This window comes from Trematomus bernacchii, unplaced genomic scaffold (assembly GCF_902827165.1).
Source record: "Trematomus bernacchii unplaced genomic scaffold, fTreBer1.1, whole genome shotgun sequence".
NCBI classification, from domain to species: Eukaryota; Metazoa; Chordata; class Actinopteri; order Perciformes; family Nototheniidae; genus Trematomus; species Trematomus bernacchii.
This window is the reverse complement of record NW_022987869.1, coordinates 3,768,000-3,790,621: the sequence shown is the minus strand read 5'-3', so window position 1 is coordinate 3,790,621 and position 22,622 is coordinate 3,768,000. Positions and strand designations below refer to the sequence as shown.

The window sequence follows — 22,622 nt, the reverse complement described above, 5'->3', positions numbered from 1 at the left end:
TGAAATAAATTACATACCCCACCTTTAAGTATATTTTAACACCCTAATATTTGTACTTTAGTAATGAATCTCAGTACTTCTTTTAACCCTGAGTAACTCAATGTGATAACTTATTTCACCTCTATAGTGCACGCGCAGAGATAGTGTGTGTGGTAATGTGATTATCTGTTTACTGTTATAACAGAGGAAACGTTATGTAAGCACACGTACACACACACGCACACACAATCAGCGTGCCTCCTTGTTTACTATCCTTCCCCGAATGCAATTGGCTGGCGGCCGCCCACCTCGCTCTCCCATTGGCTGAGCTCTCTATTAAGTAGCAGTGAGGAGCTGCAGTGTGGAAAAGCTTCCCCCGGACTACTCTGCTCTAGTGTCACTATTAACGGACTTTGAATTACATTTTATTTTTCCTATTTGTTAATTTGGCAGCGTTTGAAGATGACGAGTAAAATTAAGTTTGTTCAGTCTCTGATAAAGACTGCAGCGCGTGCTAACGTGCCCAAACACATCGACCACTTCTCCAAGTTCTCCCCTTCTCCTCTGTCCATGAAGCAGTTCCTGGATTTCGGTGAGTGTTTACCACAGTGTTTACATATTTGTAATTGATTTAAAAGTTAAAGAAGTGCATTTTGTCTGTGCAATCGTAAACCATTTATTCTAGCGTGATCACTTTAGTATGTTTATGTATTCATCTTTTTATGTATGTTAGTAGTCTATGCATTTTTTCTATTATTTCGTTCTAATTTAAATTGAAATGTGTCGTTCTATTTACATCTTCCACACGATCAGGATTGGAGCATTGCATTGCATAATCTCTGAGGCTGAAATGATTTTTTCTGCTGCAATCTATGCAATGTGTTTTACAGTAGTCAGCAGGAAAGATTCACCTCCTCTTCCTCACTGGAGCAAAACAAGTTGTGACCTCAGAGTGTTAGGATGTCATGCTGCTGACATGCTGCTTGTGTTAGTTCATGTTGATGACATGACAAACAAGGATTTTTTTCTGGATGTTTGGCTGAGTTCTGATGGCCTTTTTTTTTAAGTGTACAGGAGTGTCTTTTTTGTTTTGTTGTAAATTCACACAGTTTTAGCCATAATTTCCCAACAAATAAAAGTTAACTATATAGACAGCTTTCCCTTGCAACACATTTCTGTCTCTGTATCAGGTTTTTGTTCTTGTTTACCTCAAAGGCACAGAATAGAAGTTCCCTTAAGATGTTTATTTTACGTTTCAAACTTGGGTACACGACTACATTAAGTCTAGAGGAAGTTTGGTTGGAGAAAAGCATTAATCCTTATCAGAAGGGCGCTGATTTTTCTGAACAAACCCCCCTTGTAATTTTTGTACAGTATTTTAGTTTTGTTGTGATTTTTATTTTTTCAAAATGATTCAATCCATAATTAATTGGGTCATTCTTGACCTTGGTTGACTTGGTTCAGTGTTTCAAAGAACCTTTAAGCACATCTCACATCCCTCATCTGCAGCTGGACTTCACCCCCCAATGTACGACCACTTGTTCTCTCAAGGCAGAAATTCTCTACTATTGTATGTCACTTGATGAAAATGGAACCATCTCAATTAGCTGGAACAGTCGGGGAGATGGTTGAAAGTACCATTAAAAACGTTTAAGACAGTTGCAGTGATGGCGATTTCTTTGTAGGGCGACCAGGAGTTAGCGTCACAAGGGAACTCTTTCTACTTAAAGGAATGGGATTTTTTTATTCAAGTTTCAAATGTTGCTAAAATTAAGATCTGTGGCGAACACACGTTTATGATATATTTGTAAGACACGTAGAAGCTCCAGTCATTCACCAGTACAGGTTTAATGACATATTATATGTTGTAGAACAAAATGTGAACATTTTTATAATCTTGCATATTTTGGGAATCTACAAACTCATTCAAAGAACCATTGACTTTGAGATGAGAGAACCTTGAGCCAAAATGTGAACTCATTTCTGGGTTAAAGACTCATTCCTGCTTTCATTGACCTTGACTTTAGATTATTGTGTCAAACCAGTAACAACTGGTTTCATGTCCTTTTACATTGAATTGTAACCCTCTTCTGTCCTGTTTCAAGGGTCGACCAACGCCTGTGAACGCACTTCGTTTGTCTTCCTTCGCCAGGAGCTTCCTGTCCGTCTGTCCAACATCATGAAAGAGATCAACCTGCTGCCGGAGCGCCTGCTGGCCATGCCCTCCGTCCAGCTGATGCACAGCTGGTGAGGAAGACCCCGCATCACTGATGGACTCATGTCTGATTACCTGGTGACTGATTGACTGACTGGTTTACTGACTGACCTGACACTGCAGTCCTGCACAGGAAACAAACTAAAAGAGGCTTAGAACAACATCTACAAGTAGCAGAGTACATTTAACATCAGAATCAGGTTTATTGCCAAGTTGACACATACGTGGAAATTGCCTTTGTGTATATGGTGCATATAAACACAGTCAAAGAAGATACATTGTAAGAAAAGGACCAAATCAACTTTAAGAAAATTATAATAACATTATAATATAGCAATATTTACATGAAATATAGATATACCTATACAAATAAAATAAATATGTGCAGTTTTTTATGGCAAGACAACATTCCGCCTTTTGAGATATTCCCTTCAGGTATGCAGATTCCTGGTGAATCTCTTTTAAAGCCTTCCCTTTTTTTTTTGCCGAGTAGGCCATTGTTAACAGTTGCAGGGCTTTTAATCTGATTGCTATGAATAGTCCAACACTGCACTAAGGGCCATTTCTAATCAGGTATTACATTACAGAGCTGGCTGAACTTTGTCCCAGTTCCTCCTCCTACCCCCGCCTTTCTTCTTCTTCCCTTCCTGGGGCTGCCTGCTTGTTGTAACTTGCAGCTGAGGGGAACAGTACGTTATGATCACGAGGAACACAGTGATAGAAAAGTAACTTTCAGCGGCATTCATCGAAGATATCCACCAATTGTATTCTGTTAATTTAAGAGACACTCTTACGGAGAGGATCTTTGATAGTAAAAAAAGGTTGGAACTTTAGAAAGTGTTTTTGGGAGGTTAGTCTAGAACAGGGGTGGGGAACCTTTTTCCTCTCAAGGGCCATTTCAACTTTTACAACATCCTCCGAGGGCCGTACAAATGATTGACCTCTGCTTTAAAATACTAAAATCACAGCCCATTCATTTGGCCTTTCTTTCATGTTGTGCAAAGAAAAAGCAACCTCTTAATCCAGATATCTTACCATGACTCGCGTATGCATGCACGTGCACAGTTGTGGCATGACCACCAAAACAGAAAGATATGGACACAAGATGTGTGCAAATGTATTTAGTATCCTATCCATGTGAACATGATTTAAGTGGGGGGGGACCTAACCTCCTCTAGGGGGGTCCGGGGGGCATGCTCCCCCAGGAAGATTTTTTTTAAAGGTTGAAGTTAAAAGCATCAATCTGGTGCACTTTGAGAGCAACATTAGGAGATCTATGGATACATCTCTCAACACCCATATGAAACAGACCTGTAAGCAGATTTACTTTTTCTTTATGGATATTTTACAAATCACTCTCCTTTCAAACTGTATTCTTGTTTATTAATAACAACTTTTTTTACTGTCATATAGTATTTTATACCTGTTTACTTTATTCTCTTATTTTTTGATAACTATAATGATCATATAAAGATGTGCCTTTACCTCACTGGTTATAGAAAAAGCTTCTTATATTCGTTAGCATAGCTAGCTAACCAGATGCTAATAACAACAAAGTTATTGACTGTCTGATCAGTGTGACAGATGAACAGATCGCCACTGGGCTTTCAACTAAAGACTAAAATGTCTGAAGTCCCGGAGTGGCGTTCTGGGGCCTCATTTGTAAAGCTTTGCGTAGGATTGGCGTGGGAAGGTTGCTTACGTAGGACAAAGCAAATAAATACGCACCGACACTTTCCGATTCATAAAAGACTGCGTACCGGCACAGGACTTGCGTACGGCACATCCTACGCCAGTTTCCCTTTATAAATCACAATCAACTCGAAATGCGGCGCAGCTTTTGCGGGCTTCACGTAACGCCCATATTTGCCTAGAAATAGTCAAAGAAACGCCCATTCATTCATTTTGACTGACTGCATGAAGAAGATCGCAGGAAATGACGACAGAACATCAGACATCTCACACAGGGGGTGTTTCTCAATCGCGAGTAAAGCTGCTTCAGAGCCACTATTTCAAGCATACTACGTCATCGAGTGCCGCCGAAGTACTGTTCCAATCTCCAGCATACTTGGAAATCTACCGAGCCCGGCGTACTTCGTAGCGAGAAATTTCGAGGCTGCACATGTGTAGACTCCGCGGTCTTAAAATCCCCACAATTCGCGATTGAGAAACACCCCGAGTACGCTTGCTTGGTAGCACATGTCTGCCGAGCATCTTGCTTCAGAAGCAAGGCAAGAATACTTCCTGGCATTTGGAAAACGAAGAGTGGAACACGCTAGCAAGTGTGCAGGTGTGCGTCATATGAGAGGCCCCGCCTTACATTTTCCGTCACTGATTTGGGGAAATTGGTCCATGCGCAAAGCATTGTGGGGATTTTAAGACCGCGGAGTCTACACATGTGCAGCCTCGAAATGTCTCCAAACTAGAGACGGCAAATCCGGATCCTTTTACGGACTCGGAGTCTTCTGAGTCAGTCGTTGAAGAGATCCGGATCATACGAGTCCTTTGAGTCATATGAGTCAGCATTACCAAGAGCGTATAAATCCTACCGGTGAAACCGAAAAGTTGTTGCATTTCACGAGCATATTAAACTAACGTTATATTAACCTCCGCTACACAGTGTATTTTGCTTTAATAAAAAATGTTGATCACAAAAAAAGGGTTATTTTGTGATTTGGCGAATCTGAGTCTGCTGTTGACTCGTGCATGAGGACGAGTCTGCTGGATCTCTGGATCTGCTGCTATACGGTTAAGGCTCTGAGTCCGCACGAGTCTGCTGTGTTTTGCACAGTGAGTCAGGATTTGCGAATCTCTGAGTCTGCTGTTGACTCGTGCACAAGTAGGGGTGCTGGAGGCGGGGCTGCGAATGGTGTGGATTTGAAAAACGTCATGTTACTGTTGTTGAAATCTCTCCCCACTTTTGTCCGCACCCCCTAAGTAAAATGACTTCCCAGTTCCCGCTGCTATGCTCGTGCATGACGAGTCTGGATCATGGATGTATGGTCTGGATCTCTGGATCTGCTGGATCGGTTACGGCTCTGAGTCCACACGACTTACAAGTCTGCAGGAAGTGAAGGAAGTTCCCTTGATTCAGTGAGTCAGGATTTGCGAAATCTGAGTCTGCTGTTGACTCGTGCATGATGAGTCTGCCTGGATCTCTGGATCTGCTACGGTTATGGCTCTGAGTCCGCACGAGTCTGCAGGAAGTTTCACTGATCCGCGTCCCCTGAGCCAAACGATCACTTCTGGCAGCTATCCTACTTGCTAAAGGCTAGGCAGATGGACTGGGGTACGTTGTAATGTGATTTTACATGTTATAAGGAGAGTAGCGAGTGACGCAATTTATAGTTTTAATTTGTACGTCACCAGGTGTAGGACTCAAAGGACTCGGGTTAATGGAGAGGGGAGACTCGTCACGACCAGCTCATTACTAGGATCCGGATTAATGATCCGGATGAATCAGGACTCACCCATCTCTACTCCAAACGAAGTACGCCGGGCTCGGTAGAATTCCAAGTATGCTGGACATTGGAACAATACTTCGGCGGCACTCGATGACGTAGTATGCTTGAAATAGTGGCTCTGGAGCAGCTTTACTCGAGATTGAGAAACACCCACAGTGTCAGACTTAGGTTATTTTGGGGAGGTGGAGATAAATCATATTGTTTGGTGGATGCAGTTTGAACCAGAGTAGCAGCATGGAGGTCGGATCGTCACCTAAATAAATAAATAAGTGGTCCGAAAAAGGTTAATGACAAAGAAAATACACATAGCCTTCCTCAGGCAGTGTGTTTGTCCCGGGGACAGGAGACACCCCCTTGATGAGAAACTGTAAGAAATGATCGGGGAATCCCTCCGGAGTGGAGTCATGACGACTGGATCTATTTTGTTGTATTTGGTGGTTTGTGTTCCAGCTGTCGATCAGCAACTATATATATATCCATAATCCACCAGTTAAAGGAAATACAACTAATGTGTTGTGTTATATTAGCTGTACAATTTACCACATATGGTGTTCTTAGTTTCCATACCTCCTGTGTTTTACGAGCGACTTATCAAGTAGGCTATATTGACATATATTAAAAAACATCTCTTATCTTGTGTTAACCACAGACCTTATCCAACCCAAGCCCACATGAGGTTAGATGAGGGGGTCCAGCACACATTTCCCAAAAAGCACAAATTAAGATGTTATTAAGATATCTACTTAAAGGTGGGGTAGGTAAGTTTGAGAAACCAGCTCGAGATACACTTTTTGTTATATTCCATGGAATGCTCTTAACATCCCGATAGCAATGAATATCTGAAGTGCTTTGACAAAAAATCCATAAAAAAATGTTCATCTGTGGAAGCAGTAGTACTGTAAAAAGCACGACCAATCATTTTAGCCGGCCCGGCTAAAATAATTGGATGGCCTACCTGCCTGTCAGCCTTCCATCTGTGCACAAACTTATCTCGTGCCCTCATTGGTCATGTGCACGTTCGTGTGTGTTGGAGGAGGGGCTCTGTAAGGAAGTGGCAGATTTCTTCCGGCTGTGTATTTTCAAATTCTAGCGATCTCGAGCTGGTTTCTCCAAAATTACCTACCCCACCTTTAACAAACCAAACAAAAAAGATTTATTCTCTCGACTCACAATTTCGACCAGCCAATCTGGACAGGTGGAGCCTGACGTCACTCATTCACAAAAATCTGCCCTTTATCAAAACAAAATTGTATACTGTATAAATAAGATTACATAGCAGTTCTTATATATTTCCTAAATCTGTATCTACCATTATCTCCTGTGACTATATCCATGTGTTTTTGTTCTCTCAGGTACATCCAGAGCCTGTTGGAGATCCTGGAGTTTCTGGACAAGAACCCCGATGACCAAAGCGTCCTTGAAATGTGAGTGTAGCACACTTATCTGAAAGAACAAACACAAGCACAACAGGACACATCTGGACGATTGCTTCCACTCTCTTCTTCTTCTCCAACCAAATACCTGCCTTCTTCTTCTCCTCCTGTCCTTCCTTCCTGCCCTATTCTTGTGGCCATCCTTCCCCCACCAATCCCAGGTTTGTGGAGGTCTTGGAGAGTATCAGGAACCGGCACAACGAGGTGGTCCCCACCATGGCCCAGGGGATCGCTGAGTACAAAGACACTTTCCACCAGCAGGACCCCGTCACTGACCACAACATCCAGTACTTCCTGGACCGCTTCTACACCAGCCGCATCTCCATCCGCATGCTCATCAACCAGCACAGTGAGCGGCCACACACACACACACACACACACACACACACACACACACACACACACACACACACACACACACACACACACACAGATTGTATGTTATGACCACCCCTGATCACATGACAAAAACATCGATGAACACACAGAATATGTTAATTACTTTTACTAGTGGTATTTGTGGCATGGGTAATAACTTTTTTCTCTTTCTCTACCCCTTTGCAGCTCTCGTCTTCAACGGCAACACAAACCCCGCCCACCCCAACACCATTGGCTGTATTGATTCCATGTGTGACGTGCCTGAGGTGGCGCGAGGTAAGAAGAAGGAGAGAGAGGGGCTGTTGCTGTTGGTCATTAGAATTATGTCAGCTGCCCGTAATTACATCAGTCACATGATACTAATTGATTTAGAACATGTGGATATGGCATCTGACTCAGTTAATCACATATACAGTGTAGAATATCCAGTACAGTTGAAAAAAAAGTCACAATTAGAGAAGTTAAAGACTAATGCACTTTATTTGGTAGTTGCAAGTTTATATACCAAGGCAAAGTGGGAAAAACCCTCAAGCCCTGACCCCAGAATCGTCCAGATTCACTGCATTGTATCGGTTGGCAGTTTAATTCTTAATAATCTTTTCCCCAACTATAACATATGCTCTCTTCCTTATTGAAACCCTAAATCTAATATTGATTAATTTTGCTGTTGGGTTTTGTATGTTCACTGTCTGGGATTAGATATGATTCACCTCTGAACCAATACAGTACCATTTTATGTACTTTAATCTATCTTTAATAATAAAACAATTGCAGTGCGATGTATTAATGTTCAGTGGCTTGAAATCCCCTCGCAAACGCTAAACTAAAAGCGGCTAATGTCCAGTGTGATGACGTTTATTTGTCTGATTTAGCCACTTGTTAGCAACCGCTGAATTTAAGACACAGAAGCTTCAGACGTCCCCCAGTGGGGTATTTACTCACGTATTTTGTGTCGTAGAACAAAACGTGAACATATGTTGAGTTCATGTTAACCACAGACCTTATTACAGGCATCCAGAGGAGCTCAAATGCTAACTCATTCCTGTATCCACTCTACCAAAGGCCCAACAAAACACTGCAGGGTATTGCATGCTGTTGCCAAAATAGTACACTTTGAAGATTGAAAGAAAAGGTTTCTGTTTGTTTTGTTGTTCTATTAAAGTAAGCAATCATTTTCTGAACAATTGAGTTGATCACAATGCATATATCATGTTAAGGAGTCAAGCACTTACATCAATAAAGATAGCAGGTTGATAATTGGAGCAGTGTTTGAACAGAAACAGTGACAGCAGATGGGTGGGATCCGTTTATAATGATAACCTTTTATTTTCATTATATTAGGTACCTATCATATCTAGTTATCTTTATGTCAGTTTTATTATCTCCATACGTGCAGAGGAGTATCTTTGTTTTGCTCTCTGTGTCTCCAGACGCCTATGAGAGTGCTAAGCTGCTGTGTGAGCAGTATTACCTGGGAGCCCCGGAGCTGGAGCTGACGCAGATAAACGGTGAGACACACACACCTAACACACACATTCACATTCTCCATGGCTGATGTGTGTGTGTGTGTGTGTGTGTGTGTGTGTGTGTGTGTGCATAGTGAGTTTACTGTTTTCTCCTCCCCTAGCCAACAACACCAGAGAGGCCATCCAAATCTCATACGTCCCATCGCACCTGTACCACATACTGTTTGAACTCTTCAAGGTAATGAATATAACTGCAGGAACAAAATAAAAATCACTATAGGATAAAGGATATAAGCCTGCTCAATAACAGCGCCAGTCCAGTGATTTAGTATTTGTGTTTATACAAATTTAAGAGAGAGAGATTTTTTAACTGGTTAAAATTGTACTAGCAGAGCCACCACTGGATACTAGATTTCCCAAATGCAGCTTAACACTCAGGTTGTAAAAGGCTTTTAGTCAAAAATGTATCATCAAGATAACCTTGATGACATCATATTGACATAATTGCAGGTTATTTTCACAGAAATGAATGAAAACACTTATCAAACATTTATCCCGAATGTATGTATATTACAAGAGTGAATTTACCGACACAATCAATAGGTTCGGCATTGATTTTAGGATAAATGGAACCTTCTTTGATATCATCTACACCTCCCTGTTCTCTGTAGAACGCCATGAGAGCAACCATTGAGAACCACGAGGCCAGCAGGACCCTCCCCCCCATCAAAGTCATCGTCGCACTTGGAGGAGAGGACCTGTCAATCAAGGTGAGTACGTGTAGAAAAAAACTCCTTAATTGTCAAATGTGTCTAATTTACATGAGCAACATGAAATAAACGCAGCTTCCGTATTGATAACAACATTTTGGCAATGTTACAGAGTTTTATGTTCTACACATTTTGGAATCACGTTTTTTACTTTATTTATGGTGCAACCAGAGTCTGATTTGCTTGATAAAGGAACCCAGATTTCACCTGTTTATATAATTCTTTATTTATACTTTGTACTGTGTCCTTCTTAAAGGCACAGGAACCATTTCTACAGGCAAAATATGTTTATATTATGCATTCAATATAAGCGTCTGTATTTATTGATAGTCCATATTGAAACTTCATTATAAGAAAAAACAGGATATGATTACGATGGCTTTTGAACTCTTTGTTAGGCTGTTGTTTCAGGTAAAATGCAAGTTACCTAATTTATATCAAACCTAATGCTCTGGATTTATGAGCTTCACAAGTGTGAGTTTAATCTGTCTTTGGAACGTTCTCCGGGATGTTGCACCAGAACTAAAACCTGTTCAAGCCAGGATTTAGGAGCATGGAAATATCAAATAAGAGCCTGTAAACCCCAAAATGCCTTAGCAAACAGTTTTCTACAACCTCACAAGATGAAAGAAAAAGAAAGGTATTTGTTAAAGTCCCCAGATTCTTTGCTAAGAATAAAAACAGAGCTGGCTCAAGTATGTAACTCATACATCGTCCAAGGAGATTATGTGATGATTGTTCAAAGAGCTATTTAAAGAGAGAGTAGAATGACTGCTTTCTTTTCCTCCCCGTTCTGAATGACCTGCTTTTACCCTATGTCCCGTTGTTCTTGTTCTCCTGACTAAAACTGTTCAGCTGCTTATTAATCAGGTTACATAACCCTTTATCATCAAAGGATCACCATCTATCCATATAACAAGTCCATTCATGACATAATTGTCTTCTGTCACATCATGCATCCAACTTAAGGCAGGATTAACTCTATAAAGTGTGCTAAACCTGGGAGCTAGTTAGCATTTTAGCACTTCCGGGCTTTCTTGTCTCAAAGTCAATGTGTTTTTGATGAATGAGTATTTGGTTAGATTCCCCAAAAAAAGGTCTAAACACGTGTTAGCATCATGAACGTGTGCTTGCTAGAGATCTTATTTTCTGTAATACCTAATCAATGCACCGCTCTTTTTACAGTTTAGTGTTTGTTTCACTTCCATCATGGCTTCTGTGTTAACCTCTTCATCTCTCTCTCTCTCTCCAGATGAGTGACAGAGGGGGGGGGCGTTCCCTTCAGGAAGACAGAGCATCTCTTCAGCTACATGTACTCCACCGCTCCCAGACCCTCCATCGGAGACAAACACAGAGCCCCACTGGTAAGCAGCTCAAACACAATGCTAACATGATAAATTCTGTCTGTGTGTGTGTGCGTGTGCGTGTGCGTGTGCGTGTGTGTGTGTGTGTGTGCAGGGGCGCCGCCAAGGATTTTGGGCCCCATGAGAAGATATCACATTGGTCACTTAAACATTTTTTTCTTAATGTTCTAAAATTATTTGGGCCCCTGTCAGTCACGGCCCTTAGAATCGTCCTAACTTTTCACCCCCTTACGGCGCCCCTGTGTGTGTGTGTAGGCAGGGTTCGGCTATGGTCTGCCCATCTCTCGTCTCTACACTCGCTACTTCCAGGGAGACCTACAGCTCTACTCTATGGAGGGCAGCGGCACTGACGCAGTGGTTCACCTGAAGGTAAGATATCATATCACACACATGTACTGAAAGTAATCAGCAGCGAATATTCACGTGCTTCAACACGTGTATTTCGGTTTATTCAAGGCATTCATTTTGTTATTCTGCAGTATTGTTGTTTTATAGTTATTTGTTAATGTAAATAACCCAATTGATGTTCTTTGAAATTGAAAAGGATATTGTGTTTGTTACTTTCGTTGCAGTTGTATATGTCTTAAGTGTAATTTGGCTTGGCTTCCTATTTTGTATGGACATGCTTTTATTTTGAAGGAGAGTTAGCGCTGTTGACAGGAAGTTGTTGTTGCTATGGAAACAACGTGACGGAGAAAAGGAGCGGAGATTAAAGGAGAAAAGTAATATCTACATATAAAGACGGAGAAAGTAAAGGATAAAGTTTATGGTTAAGTGTTAGCACCCCCCGAAGAGGCACAAGCTCTTACGTTGATATTGGAGATTTCAATAAATTCAATTTGGCAGCCGCAGCTATAGAACAAGTTGAGGCCTACATGAATGCAGAAAAACCCCATATGCAGTATATCATACCTGTATTAAAATTAATTGCCTGTCTTTCTACAGGCATTGTCCACGGACTCAGTGGAGAGACTTCCCGTTTTTAACAAGACCGCTCTGCGTCACTACAAGCTGAGCCTGGAGGCGGACGATTGGTGCGTTCCCTCCAGGGAGCCTCTGGACCTGACTGTGTACCGCGCAGAGAAGTGATCCAGACATGAGCTGACATGATATCTGACTCAAACCCTCACTAACTGACCACAACAGGTCTATAGGAGGCAGGGCATTGTGGGACCAGAACTACCAGGCCTTGGGTGGACGAGGACTTGCTAAAGTGTCCAAAAGTGTCCTTGGGTATCGAAGACAAGGCAGCGCATCGGCATCCTGGTTGATTGGGAACTTCCTCGATTGAAACCAGCATCTACTTCTTCTCTACACGTGTGCTTTAGATAGAGGAAGCGAATGTTGACATTCTGAGTCAAGATGGCCGATCTTCAAAGATGCAGTAGTAGTAATCCAGGAAGTGAGAGCTCGTTGTAGAGCTGAACTGGTGGTCGGGCTGAACAATTTGTAGAACATATGCAACTGTGGATATTACCTGACCAATTGGGATTTATGAACACATTTACCAAAATTATAGCTATTATTGAAGGTTCTAAAGGTGGTTCTGTGCCAATTAAGTCTAAAGCTGCCCTCACATGCTCAACCGTAAAATGGCTCTATGCTGACGTTGCAGTTTTTTTCCTATGGACAGAGCAATACAGCCGACTATGCGAAAAAATTCCTTCGGTGTGCATCACTCGTGAAAAGCTGTCGCTCAAAGTTCAATTTTTTTTAACTTTGACCTTGAAGCCTTTTGATGCATCACAAAATTAGATAACAGCTGTGTGCAGCACCGTAACCATAGAAACAAAACATCTACCTGTTGTCACCGCAAGGCTGTTCCGCGCCCTACTTATTGGTGAGCAAAGAACAAATGGCGGATCATGTTAAGGCAGCTTTATGGTTTGATGCCACTTAGGGCCTTCCTCAGAGCCAAAAAGGGCTTCTGCATGTTGACTTGTTGACATGTGGAGTTAGCTTTTTGCTTTTTGATGCAATAACCATTTCCCGTTCCTCTTTGTGCCTGCTGTAAGTAGGAATCAGTTAATGGGAATTCTATGCAATCTTATACTGTTTGACTTTTCTGGTCTTGTACAAATGCCAATAAGTAAATCCTCTCTTGAGTTCCTGTTTTGTGAACAGATGTGCTCAGTTACTGGTATTAAAGAGGGATCAAGGATCACTTGGTTAGACTTTGACAAAGAGTTACATAAGCTTGTCTGTCTTCTGTTGACAGTGATGGTTATCCATTAATTAGTTCTGATAAACATTTGTTTTCCAAGACCTGCAGGGTCCAAACTGCAATGACTGTGTTTGACTGTGTATGAAAGTAATATCCATCCAATATACTGTTCATTTGTTTGATTTACTTTATGTAAACACAGTTATGTGTGACTTTGACATTGTGTCATGCCTCAATTGAAGTGTCTATATTCTAATGTGTATTTGAAGTGAAGATTTCATATTGAAGGGCTTCTATTTTTATTAAAAAATATATGAAAATAAATTATCCTGAAGTTAATGAATCTCCCATGTGCCCTATTGAGAGTGGGTGGAATCAGGCTCTGAGTTGTATAACACAAGATGTAGTCATGTTTTCCCAGTGAGGATGACCTGGAGCAGCTCACACAGAGGTCTATGCAAGGACTTTGGACACAAGGCAGGGTGGGTTTGTTGAAACTCAGAATATCACGTACTCTGTGAGTGTGTGTGAGTGTGTGTGTGTGGGGGGGTGGGTGTGTGTGTGGGTGTGTCTGAATGTGAGAGATCAACTTGTCCCAGCTGAAGTCAAAGAGAAAGTACAGCTGTCGTGTGATTGACAGGTGAAACAGGTCAATCAACATCTACCGTGAAAAACTGAAGAAGACATTAGGTTAGATACACTTTAAGATCCAGAGTTAGGGACATTTTATGGTGCAGCAACACGATACCAATGCATTGCACATGAGTACACTATTTTATAAACTAGAAATCATTCATAAACAGTAAACACAAGTTTACCCTTAACTACACATGTGACACACACTAGTGCACAACTGATGGTCACTTATTAGCAGGGGTTAAATTGGACCAGGGCTGTCCAGATACGCCAACCCTCCTACGTAATAAGCCTCACACATCTTCAACAAAACATATCTTACCTGAAATGCGTTTTAAATTATTTAAAAAATCATGAAAAGGCTGCTGCATATCAAATCAAGCACCAGTTCAACTAACAGGCAGACAGCAGTGTTCACTCTGTACTTCACTCTGCTGAGCCGTCAACACGCTTTTGTTAAAGTTGTTTTTCTTGGGGAAGGTGGCTCTGTGAATCTCTAGAAAAATGTAAAAAAGGCAAAGTATATTATGTTGAAAAATATAGAAACAGTCAGTGTATACTGTGTTGAAAATATCACTAAAAAGTATAGTATGTCAGATGAAAAAAGTGTTTTCAAAATATGAAAATAAGTTTATGGGTGTTGGAAATATTTATTTTATAGTATGTCAAAACATATGTTTAAAAGTAATAGTATAGTATGTAGAAATCATTACGAAAAAGTGAGTTTGTCCGAAAAAAATTCACAGTATTAGACTATGAAATACCATTTTAGAAAAGGTAAACACTGTGTACATTTTAATGTTTAATGTTTAGACTGATTATAATAAATGTTTTGGGAACAATGGATATAATCTGTGGGCCCACTAAAATTAAAAGCCTGATAAAGGGCAGTTGGTCTGTTTTCAGTCGTGTGATTATTGACTGAGCAGCGACCCCATGTGGTGAGGTCTACAAATGACCATTTTCACATCTTCAATCCAATAGGACCCTTCTGTAGTGCTGCAGAAGGGTCCCGTAATCCACTTGAATTGCAACCATTTTCCAACACGGCGTCATTTCTGGCCGACAAAAATCTGTATTTTAGCAAAGAATGTTAACCGCTCATCAATTTAGCTAATTTTGGATTATATGTCTTTGACTATGGGGAGGACTCTAAACCACACTAATAATAATGATCTTCTACTGTATGTTAGCAAAATGAGTTAGCCGTCTCTGAACACCATGATCTCACCAGTGTGCCCTGGTTGTACTGCAAAAGTATTCTATTACACCCCAAAATACCTCCTCCAACGCCACTACCATGCATGTTTGGCTACTCGATTATTTAGATTTTATGGCTGAGACATGGCATAAATGGAAAAATCACTTTTACAATTACTTCTCTATATATCTACAAAGGATATCTGTCATATCATTTATGGAGCTAATGACAGCTAAAGAAGCCCTATGTGTACCAACTAAAACAATATAATTATTTGATGCTGAAATCTTCAAAGCGAGGAACTTGAAACCATTTGGCACATAAACACTGTGTACATTAAAATATATATTATTATAATAGGCAAATGTTTAAAGTGCTGAACTGTTTGTCTACATTTGTTGTCATTTTAAGACATATTCGTACAGTATTTCAGTATGTACATTTAGAGCAAACAAGTACAATTCTTTAGATAGCACATTTAATTGGTAATTTGAGCTACTGTAATTATGATACTGACACAGTTCCTTAGACATTTGACTGTCATGACCTTTGCAAAAAGTGCTTTGTCATTTTGGTGGCCTTTACTCTTGTTGAGGAATTAATTCACTAGCACTGACAAGTTGAATCAGACATCTTCTTGCAGGACAAATTAAGTGTTCTTCAAAAAAGGCACAGGACAAAAATTGAAAGTTTTGGCATAAGCTTTTAATGTTTTTATTAAGTTTTCTATGTTTTCTCTTTAAACTGAATTTGTTTGCTTTTCCCCAGTAGTTTTGTGATATTTTTTTTCTAGAATTATTATTCAACTTGTTTTCATTTATGGTATCAGTTAAGGAGAAGAATTGCTCGGGTAAATCGGCATTCACAGTCAAACCTTCATACATTTTAACAACAGAACTGTTTTTTTTTTATAAGTCTCTTTTTCACAAATGCTGTTGAATTATTACAGTTTCACCTTTTTTTTTCTTTACATGTTTCAAAAATAGAAAAGGTAAATAATAAACATTCCATTTTAAATATATTTTATACAGTTCTTGATTCTTTTTTATTATATTTTTCTCTCTCCAGTGTAGTGACAATAAAATGATTTCCAACATCAGTCTTTATAGCATTAACCCCATTCATTATTGGAGGGAAGCCTCTCTCCTCTCTGTCTCTGTCATCCTTTTTTTCCTCTGCATCTTTCCAGTGGACACATTCCAATATCCCTGTTGTGGGACGAATCAATTGATCAATCAGTCAACAATGCTATAAACCCCCAACACTTTCAAAAGTGAAGTGAAAGATGACACAAGAATAAGGCTTTGTTCTAAAATGGTGACAAGGAAAACAAATTGGATTATGAATTTCGAACATTGGTCTTTAGAAGCTTCCGGGAAATGATGACTGGACTCATGAAACTGAGCCTCCAGAAAGTGACACATCACAGTCTGCTCTGTGAAAAGTGGCTACACCAGTGAATAATGTCCATGCCTGCATAAAATATGAGTGAATAATAATAATATAATTTTGTTATGTCCCTAACTGTGTCTCCTAACCTGACAGAGAAAGGAAGAGGGGGAAGACAAGAACCTTTTTTTTTTTGGAGGACTGAGGAGAGGCTTCCCTTCACATGGCCATTCGCAATTTAAGTTAAAGTCATCATTTTTGAGGTTTCCCACGCATGCATTTAGAATTCATTTTCAAAAAATAGAATAGAAAAACACAAGAACAAGGGATGCAAAAATAAGCTTCTTCCTCAAAATAACCAAGGAAGAGGAGGGAGGGACAGAGAGAGAGAGACAGAGGTGAGGAGCATGAGAATGAGAAGGAGAGGGTGCTGCAAGAAACAGTATGGTGGTTTAGCGCCCGCCCTGCTAGCTACAAACTGAAACACAACATTATCCAGCTTTAGGGTGAAAGTTCATTCTTCATCTTGAAATAGTATTTCTACAAAATACTCTTGACTCCCTTATTCAATGGTTAGGCTAGCTAGCTTGTTTATCCAGACCACGGTAGGTAAATCTAACAGGAAGTCCACTTATTAGCATATTAGCAAGATACGTTGAGAATTTCAGGCTAACTAACCAATTCATTTAGGCAATGTTAGCTAGTAGGGCAATGTCCAAATCAGCTATCCTTGGTTCAGTTGACTTAACGTCAACTTGTTCGCTTTTCTACAGTTTTTGAGATGTTTTTTAGGATTTTAGGCAGCTAATTTAGCCAAAGGTGACATGATCAGCTAGCTAAGATCACATTTTAGGTCTAGATGAGCTAGTTTAACCCTAACTCCACTGGCCTAATCTGTCTGGATAAACTAGATAGCTTTTCTAAATTATGCAGTGCAAAGTTTTAATGAATAATAACTAGATGTCTTTAACTTCAGTTTAGCTGTGTTTGCTAAGCTTATAAAGGGGAGTAAACTATAGCTCTGCTTGCGTTCAAACTTTTTCACATTTCCCCTCTGACCAAACCCCAATGATTGATCCAGGTGTTTTTTTCTGCTGTCAGAGAAAAAACGACATCACCAAACTGTTTGTGGCTTCTTTAAATATGTACAGTATACTAATACTAACTCTAACCAGCATTAAAGCAACATGGGGGGTGTGACAGTGGGCGAGCCGCTCCTCTGCATCTTGTCCTGATATGTTCGTCGTTTGAGTTTCAAGTAAAGTTGCACTATTGGTTAGCTCAGCTGTCAGTCTTCTCACAGGAGTGTGGCTTAGCTCAGTTTGCACAAAATGCTTCCTTTTTTAAGTCATTTTTATAGACAAACACACACACTCCAGACACACTCATACACACACATCAACCAACCACACAACCAAACCCCTAAAAAATAACTTATACCATTATTGCTGTCCCCACTACCCTGCAGTGGAATAATCAATGTTGCTGTTTGTCTTTCAAGAACTTTGCAGTCATCATTTATTTTTCTTCTGCTACAGCCCCAATGGACTATATTAGGACTTAGTTAGGTTTGATTCTCAGGCACGAGCCTTCAGATATGTATGGAAGGAGAGGGCTAGATCCTATTGTGATGCAGGGGTTTATCCATGTCCAAAGAACCGTTCAAGAATTTCTGTGGCGCACCACAGGATTGAAGATATTTCAACCTTTAATGTAAATAAACTATTTTGCAATTGATATACTTGTATTCTATTACTAGTTTGACCATCAAGGTTTCTGTGAGATCTTAACCAATCATTTTATTTCTAAACGAATGAATCTTCACTACAACTTGTATTACACCACTTTTTAAAAGGGTCTAATGACTAACACTATGAAGGTTGCATTACAGCAATGGTAGACTACAGTGTTTTTGGAGATGAACTAGGGAACTAAAGTCAGACTATATTGGTTGCAGCTGCTAAAATTGTCACCATGTAGTCTGTTTCTGTATCTAACAAGATTCACATTTGTACGATCAATGAGAATGCCTTTAATGCTACATTTTTTTAAAACCCCTTAATTGGACAGCCTTTAGGTAGCAAGGAAATGGGCAATTCTGATTAGCAATAGCATCTATTAACATTGTTTGCTTAAGGGCAATGGTATAAGTCCCTTTGTAACTAGGTTTTCTTTCCCGAATATCTACGATGGTCACATTTACCCCCCCCCCCCCATCCCCACCAGAGACACATGTTCTCCAACAGACCAATGACATGAAGCCTTTAGCCCAACTGGTGCGTGCATAGGCTATCTTTATGTTCACTGCATGCTTAAATACAAAAGCATTTGTCAATCCATTGTCATCATCTTCATGATCATAATTCATTATAATTGCATGTGTTACAAAATACAAAATATATGATATGTAAACCAAAAACAACAGTTTTAACAAATAAAAAAAATGCTCGTAGCAATATGATCCTGTCAAAATCAGTGACACTGAGAGAAGTTGGTATAGCTACAGTACAGTTCTTAGTAAGCTATTCTTTTTTTTTACATTTCTAAAGCTGTACTTTTCACCTTTAGGAAGACAAGTGATATCAGAACCAATTATTTTCACATACAGTGCCACATATAAAAGAAGAACACCCTGGAAGCAATGATTTCTAGTGCTGTGTGGAAGGACATTAGGATATAATTTTGACCAAAAGGATAGAAAATCTACTTCCAGGCTTCAAGTAGTGAAGTCAGCAGCCATTGATATGAGCATCATGTTCACGCAGAACTATTCATATATTTGAAACTTTCCTGAAAATACATACTGCAGGATCATACAATCTCAATATTCCACCTCTCAGATTATTTATTTTGTATACAGTGTATTCCTGAGATAGGCCCTGTTTTCTATTAGATTTTTGGCACCCTGTTATTTTTAAGACTCCACCAGAATTATACAGAGAATTGTGTGTATAACTGAAGATCAATACCAAAGAGTGACCTTTTTGGTCCCCACAACGGATAAAATAATGCATAGAAAAATTAAGATAAGGTGTCATGACCCTTGAAGTTATCAGTTGAAGTTTAAAATGCTTATTCATGTTCAAAATAGTTTAGATGACATGCATGACCTTAGACTCAATAAAATATCAGATACTGGATAGACTGCAGTTTGACTTTGAAATATGAAGAAAACTAGCTGAGCTAAAACCATTTGGTCTTTCCAGTGAGCAATCAGATCTTGGCTGAATCCATAATTTGGAACATTCGGAACCGTTGCCGACTCCTAGGAGGTGTTAGTCCCAAGGACTCTCCACATCTGCAATTCATGAGGCCTGCATGACCTTTTCTGCTGCACAAAAAAGAAATACAATATTCAAAATGAAAGACTGCTCATTTGAACCAATATCTATCTTATTGAAACTGAGTAGCAGATCAGGCACATCCTGTAGAGATTGCCAGGTCAAGAAATTATGTAAATCCAAAGAATATTGGTATTAAATTCCATCATATAGACATGTCATATAGACGGTCCATATTACCACAATTTGTGAGGGTCCAGTACAGAAATCCAAAGGGTATACTTTTTTTTTTTTTAGCTTGATAGCCCTTATTGAAAGCGTGAAGTACAGATGATGATCTTCTCTGGCTGGTGAGTTTGGCAAAAGCAGTGACAACAGGAAAGTGCAGGTTTGCCTGCAATAGCTGGTTCTTTTTTTTCGTAAATGGTAGTTTTTTTTGTCCTTTGTTAGCAGAGATTTATTTTTAAATAGTTTACAAGCCATAAATGGGAATATTTTGCTTAAATATGTGTGATAGCCCTACTGTATGTCAGCCACAAACCTACACTAATGGATAGCTAATGTGACACGAGTCTCTGTGAGTGTCTTTGTGGTGATTTTGTATCTGTTTGTAGTAGTTTTGCATTTCTTAAAGGTCATTTTGCATGCCTTTGTAGTCTTTTCTGAGTCTTCTAAAAGTTTGAGTCGTTGTGGTGGTTTTGTGTCTGTTTGTAGTCATCATTTACTTTCTAAAAATAGAATGGTATCAGTTACTTTCTACCAAGGAACAGGTATTAGTCACCTTCTTGGTATCAGTCATGTGGGGGTGGGGGGCCCACATGTCCAAATATAACCAAATACCAATTAATACAGAGCAATTGAAATAAATGAAAGAGCATCAAAAATGAAAATTAACCCTCACATGAAATGCATGGTAAAGACATGTAATAAATAAAAGACAAATAATAAGAAGTACCAGCACATTCTACAGCTTTTTTGTGATACATGTTTTTTTTCGAGTACCTGTTATCTTTCAGAAGTGCTTCTGCCACCATTAGAACTATTTTTTACCTTTCTGTTCATTTACCTCTTTTTCTAAATCTAAATCTATCTGTGGTTTTTTATCAGCCCAGCAGAACATTGTTGCTTAAACTTTTTCTTGTGAAAGGGGTACTTGCCCAACCCTGTTTCAACAGATTGATCTAAGATGGCTGCCTCTCTCCCTAGGGAAACAACTACCACTCCCTCCGTTTACAGGCGTACGCTACAACTTGCTTTAGCTGGGAACAATGTGTTAGTTAAGCTACTGAACAATGTCAGCAATTAGGACTATGCTCTGAGACAATTTGTTATGGAAACATTTGTTTGCTTGAAGACTGCTGGGGCATACCTTGAGTTTAAAGTTTAAAGGATCAGATTTAGGGTGAGGGTGAGGGTGAGGGGCTTTTATGAGAGGCTTTCCATAAAGGACAGCATAGATATGACTATGATATGACACTGCAGGGAGTAAGTTGCCTTGATTTGCAAGCTTGTTTGACGCAGATAGTGCCAATTGAGCTCATCAAAAATGTTGGTATGATCAAGTTCATTCATGAAATACTCTTTAAATAAGGCTCCATTTAAAAGAAAGACAGAAGTGATTATTTTCCAATGGCCATACACGATGTGAAAACTTTTTGGAAACAATATTGGAGATTTAACTGAGCAATATTTCAGCTACATTCCAGCTAATTCCAGGATAAGGTTATTGAATCATCACTCTCCTATAATACACAAGTTATTTCCTTATGGAATTGTGTCATTCTCTGACGGAGTCAAAGGGCAGATTTGATAAAGCTACATCATTCAAAAGCTACTGGGGCAAACATGAATGGACATCCTTTAGTTTGTCTCTTTTTGAATTGAGGTGAGTCGTTCCATTAATCCCTAAAATCTTCTGAACCACATATTGCCTTTTCTTGTTTTTGGTCCGATTTTTCTGGGGATTTTTCTGGAAACAGCTCAGTGTAGATCAGACTACAGTGCTACGTACATAATACCTTTAGAATGTTAACCCGAACATAATTACTTTCCTAATGCTAACTCTAATCCCATGCAACAGGAATTGATTGACCAACACCAATACTGATAACACTTAAAGGACTCTCAAAGGAAATGACAAAAAGCTATTGCTCTGTTGGGAAAAGAACCAATATCCCCCTCAGACATGAAGTACAAAAACAACCCTGGATGAAGAGACAGCCATCTTGTACATTGCCTGTATCATTGTGTAGGTAGCCATGTCTACCTGAACCTGACTTATACTTGACCCAGACTACAGAGGACATTTTGCCTTGGATATCAAGGGGGGGGGGGGGGGGGGGGGGGAATTCCAAGGATTGGGAAAATGTACATTTTCAATTCAGACACACAGAATCAATGACATCTCTGAGTGGACAGCACAGTTCAGTTCAACATCAGTTTGATTGTTTTGGGTCCACATTGTGACACAAACACACACAGCTGCCATTGGAGAGAGATACGTATAAGGGTTCTGGTAAAAGGCTACAAGAGGAAGAAGAAAGAGAAGAAGAAGAGGAGGAGGAGGAAGAAGAAGCAGAGTAGCAGTCAGGTGAGAAGTTGAAGTAGTAGTAGACGAACTTGTAGTAGCAGAATAAATACTTGCAGAAGTTGGGAGGAGTCTTCTTGGATTTTAGAGTGGTGGGGTGGGGGGGGGGGGGGGGGGGGCTCCTAAGTTTTCTTAGAGAAAACAAAACAGGTTGGATGTTGCAACCTTTTTTTTTCTTAATTATTTTTTTTTATAATTAAAAAGAACATAATCATTAAACATAATCCTACATTTTTTTTATTTGTTTCATATGACATAATTTTCTGATAAATGTTCATGTTTAAATTCAATTTCT

General features: G+C 39.7%; 1 protein-coding gene across 2 annotated transcripts; it reads left to right on the top strand.

The window, feature by feature from the left end:
- Positions 1-348: 348 nt before the first annotated feature.
- On the top strand, positions 349-13,557 carry LOC117469335 (pyruvate dehydrogenase (acetyl-transferring) kinase isozyme 2, mitochondrial-like). 2 transcript variants are annotated; one of them, XM_034113762.1, is made up of 11 exons: positions 349-571; positions 2,085-2,226; positions 7,011-7,082; positions 7,253-7,440; positions 7,656-7,745; positions 8,900-8,977; positions 9,097-9,173; positions 9,607-9,705; positions 10,958-11,069; positions 11,325-11,438; positions 12,015-13,557. In XM_034113762.1, the coding sequence occupies exons 1-10, from the start codon at positions 442-444 to the stop codon at positions 11,417-11,419; spliced, it is 1,083 nt and encodes a 360-aa protein (XP_033969653.1). In that variant the 5' UTR covers positions 349-441; the 3' UTR covers positions 11,420-11,438; positions 12,015-13,557. The 2 variants fall into 2 exon arrangements, with proteins under 2 accessions (XP_033969653.1, XP_033969654.1); XM_034113763.1 differs by having other exon boundaries at positions 9,607-9,709; positions 10,963-11,069.
- Positions 13,558-22,622: the final 9,065 nt, after the last annotated feature.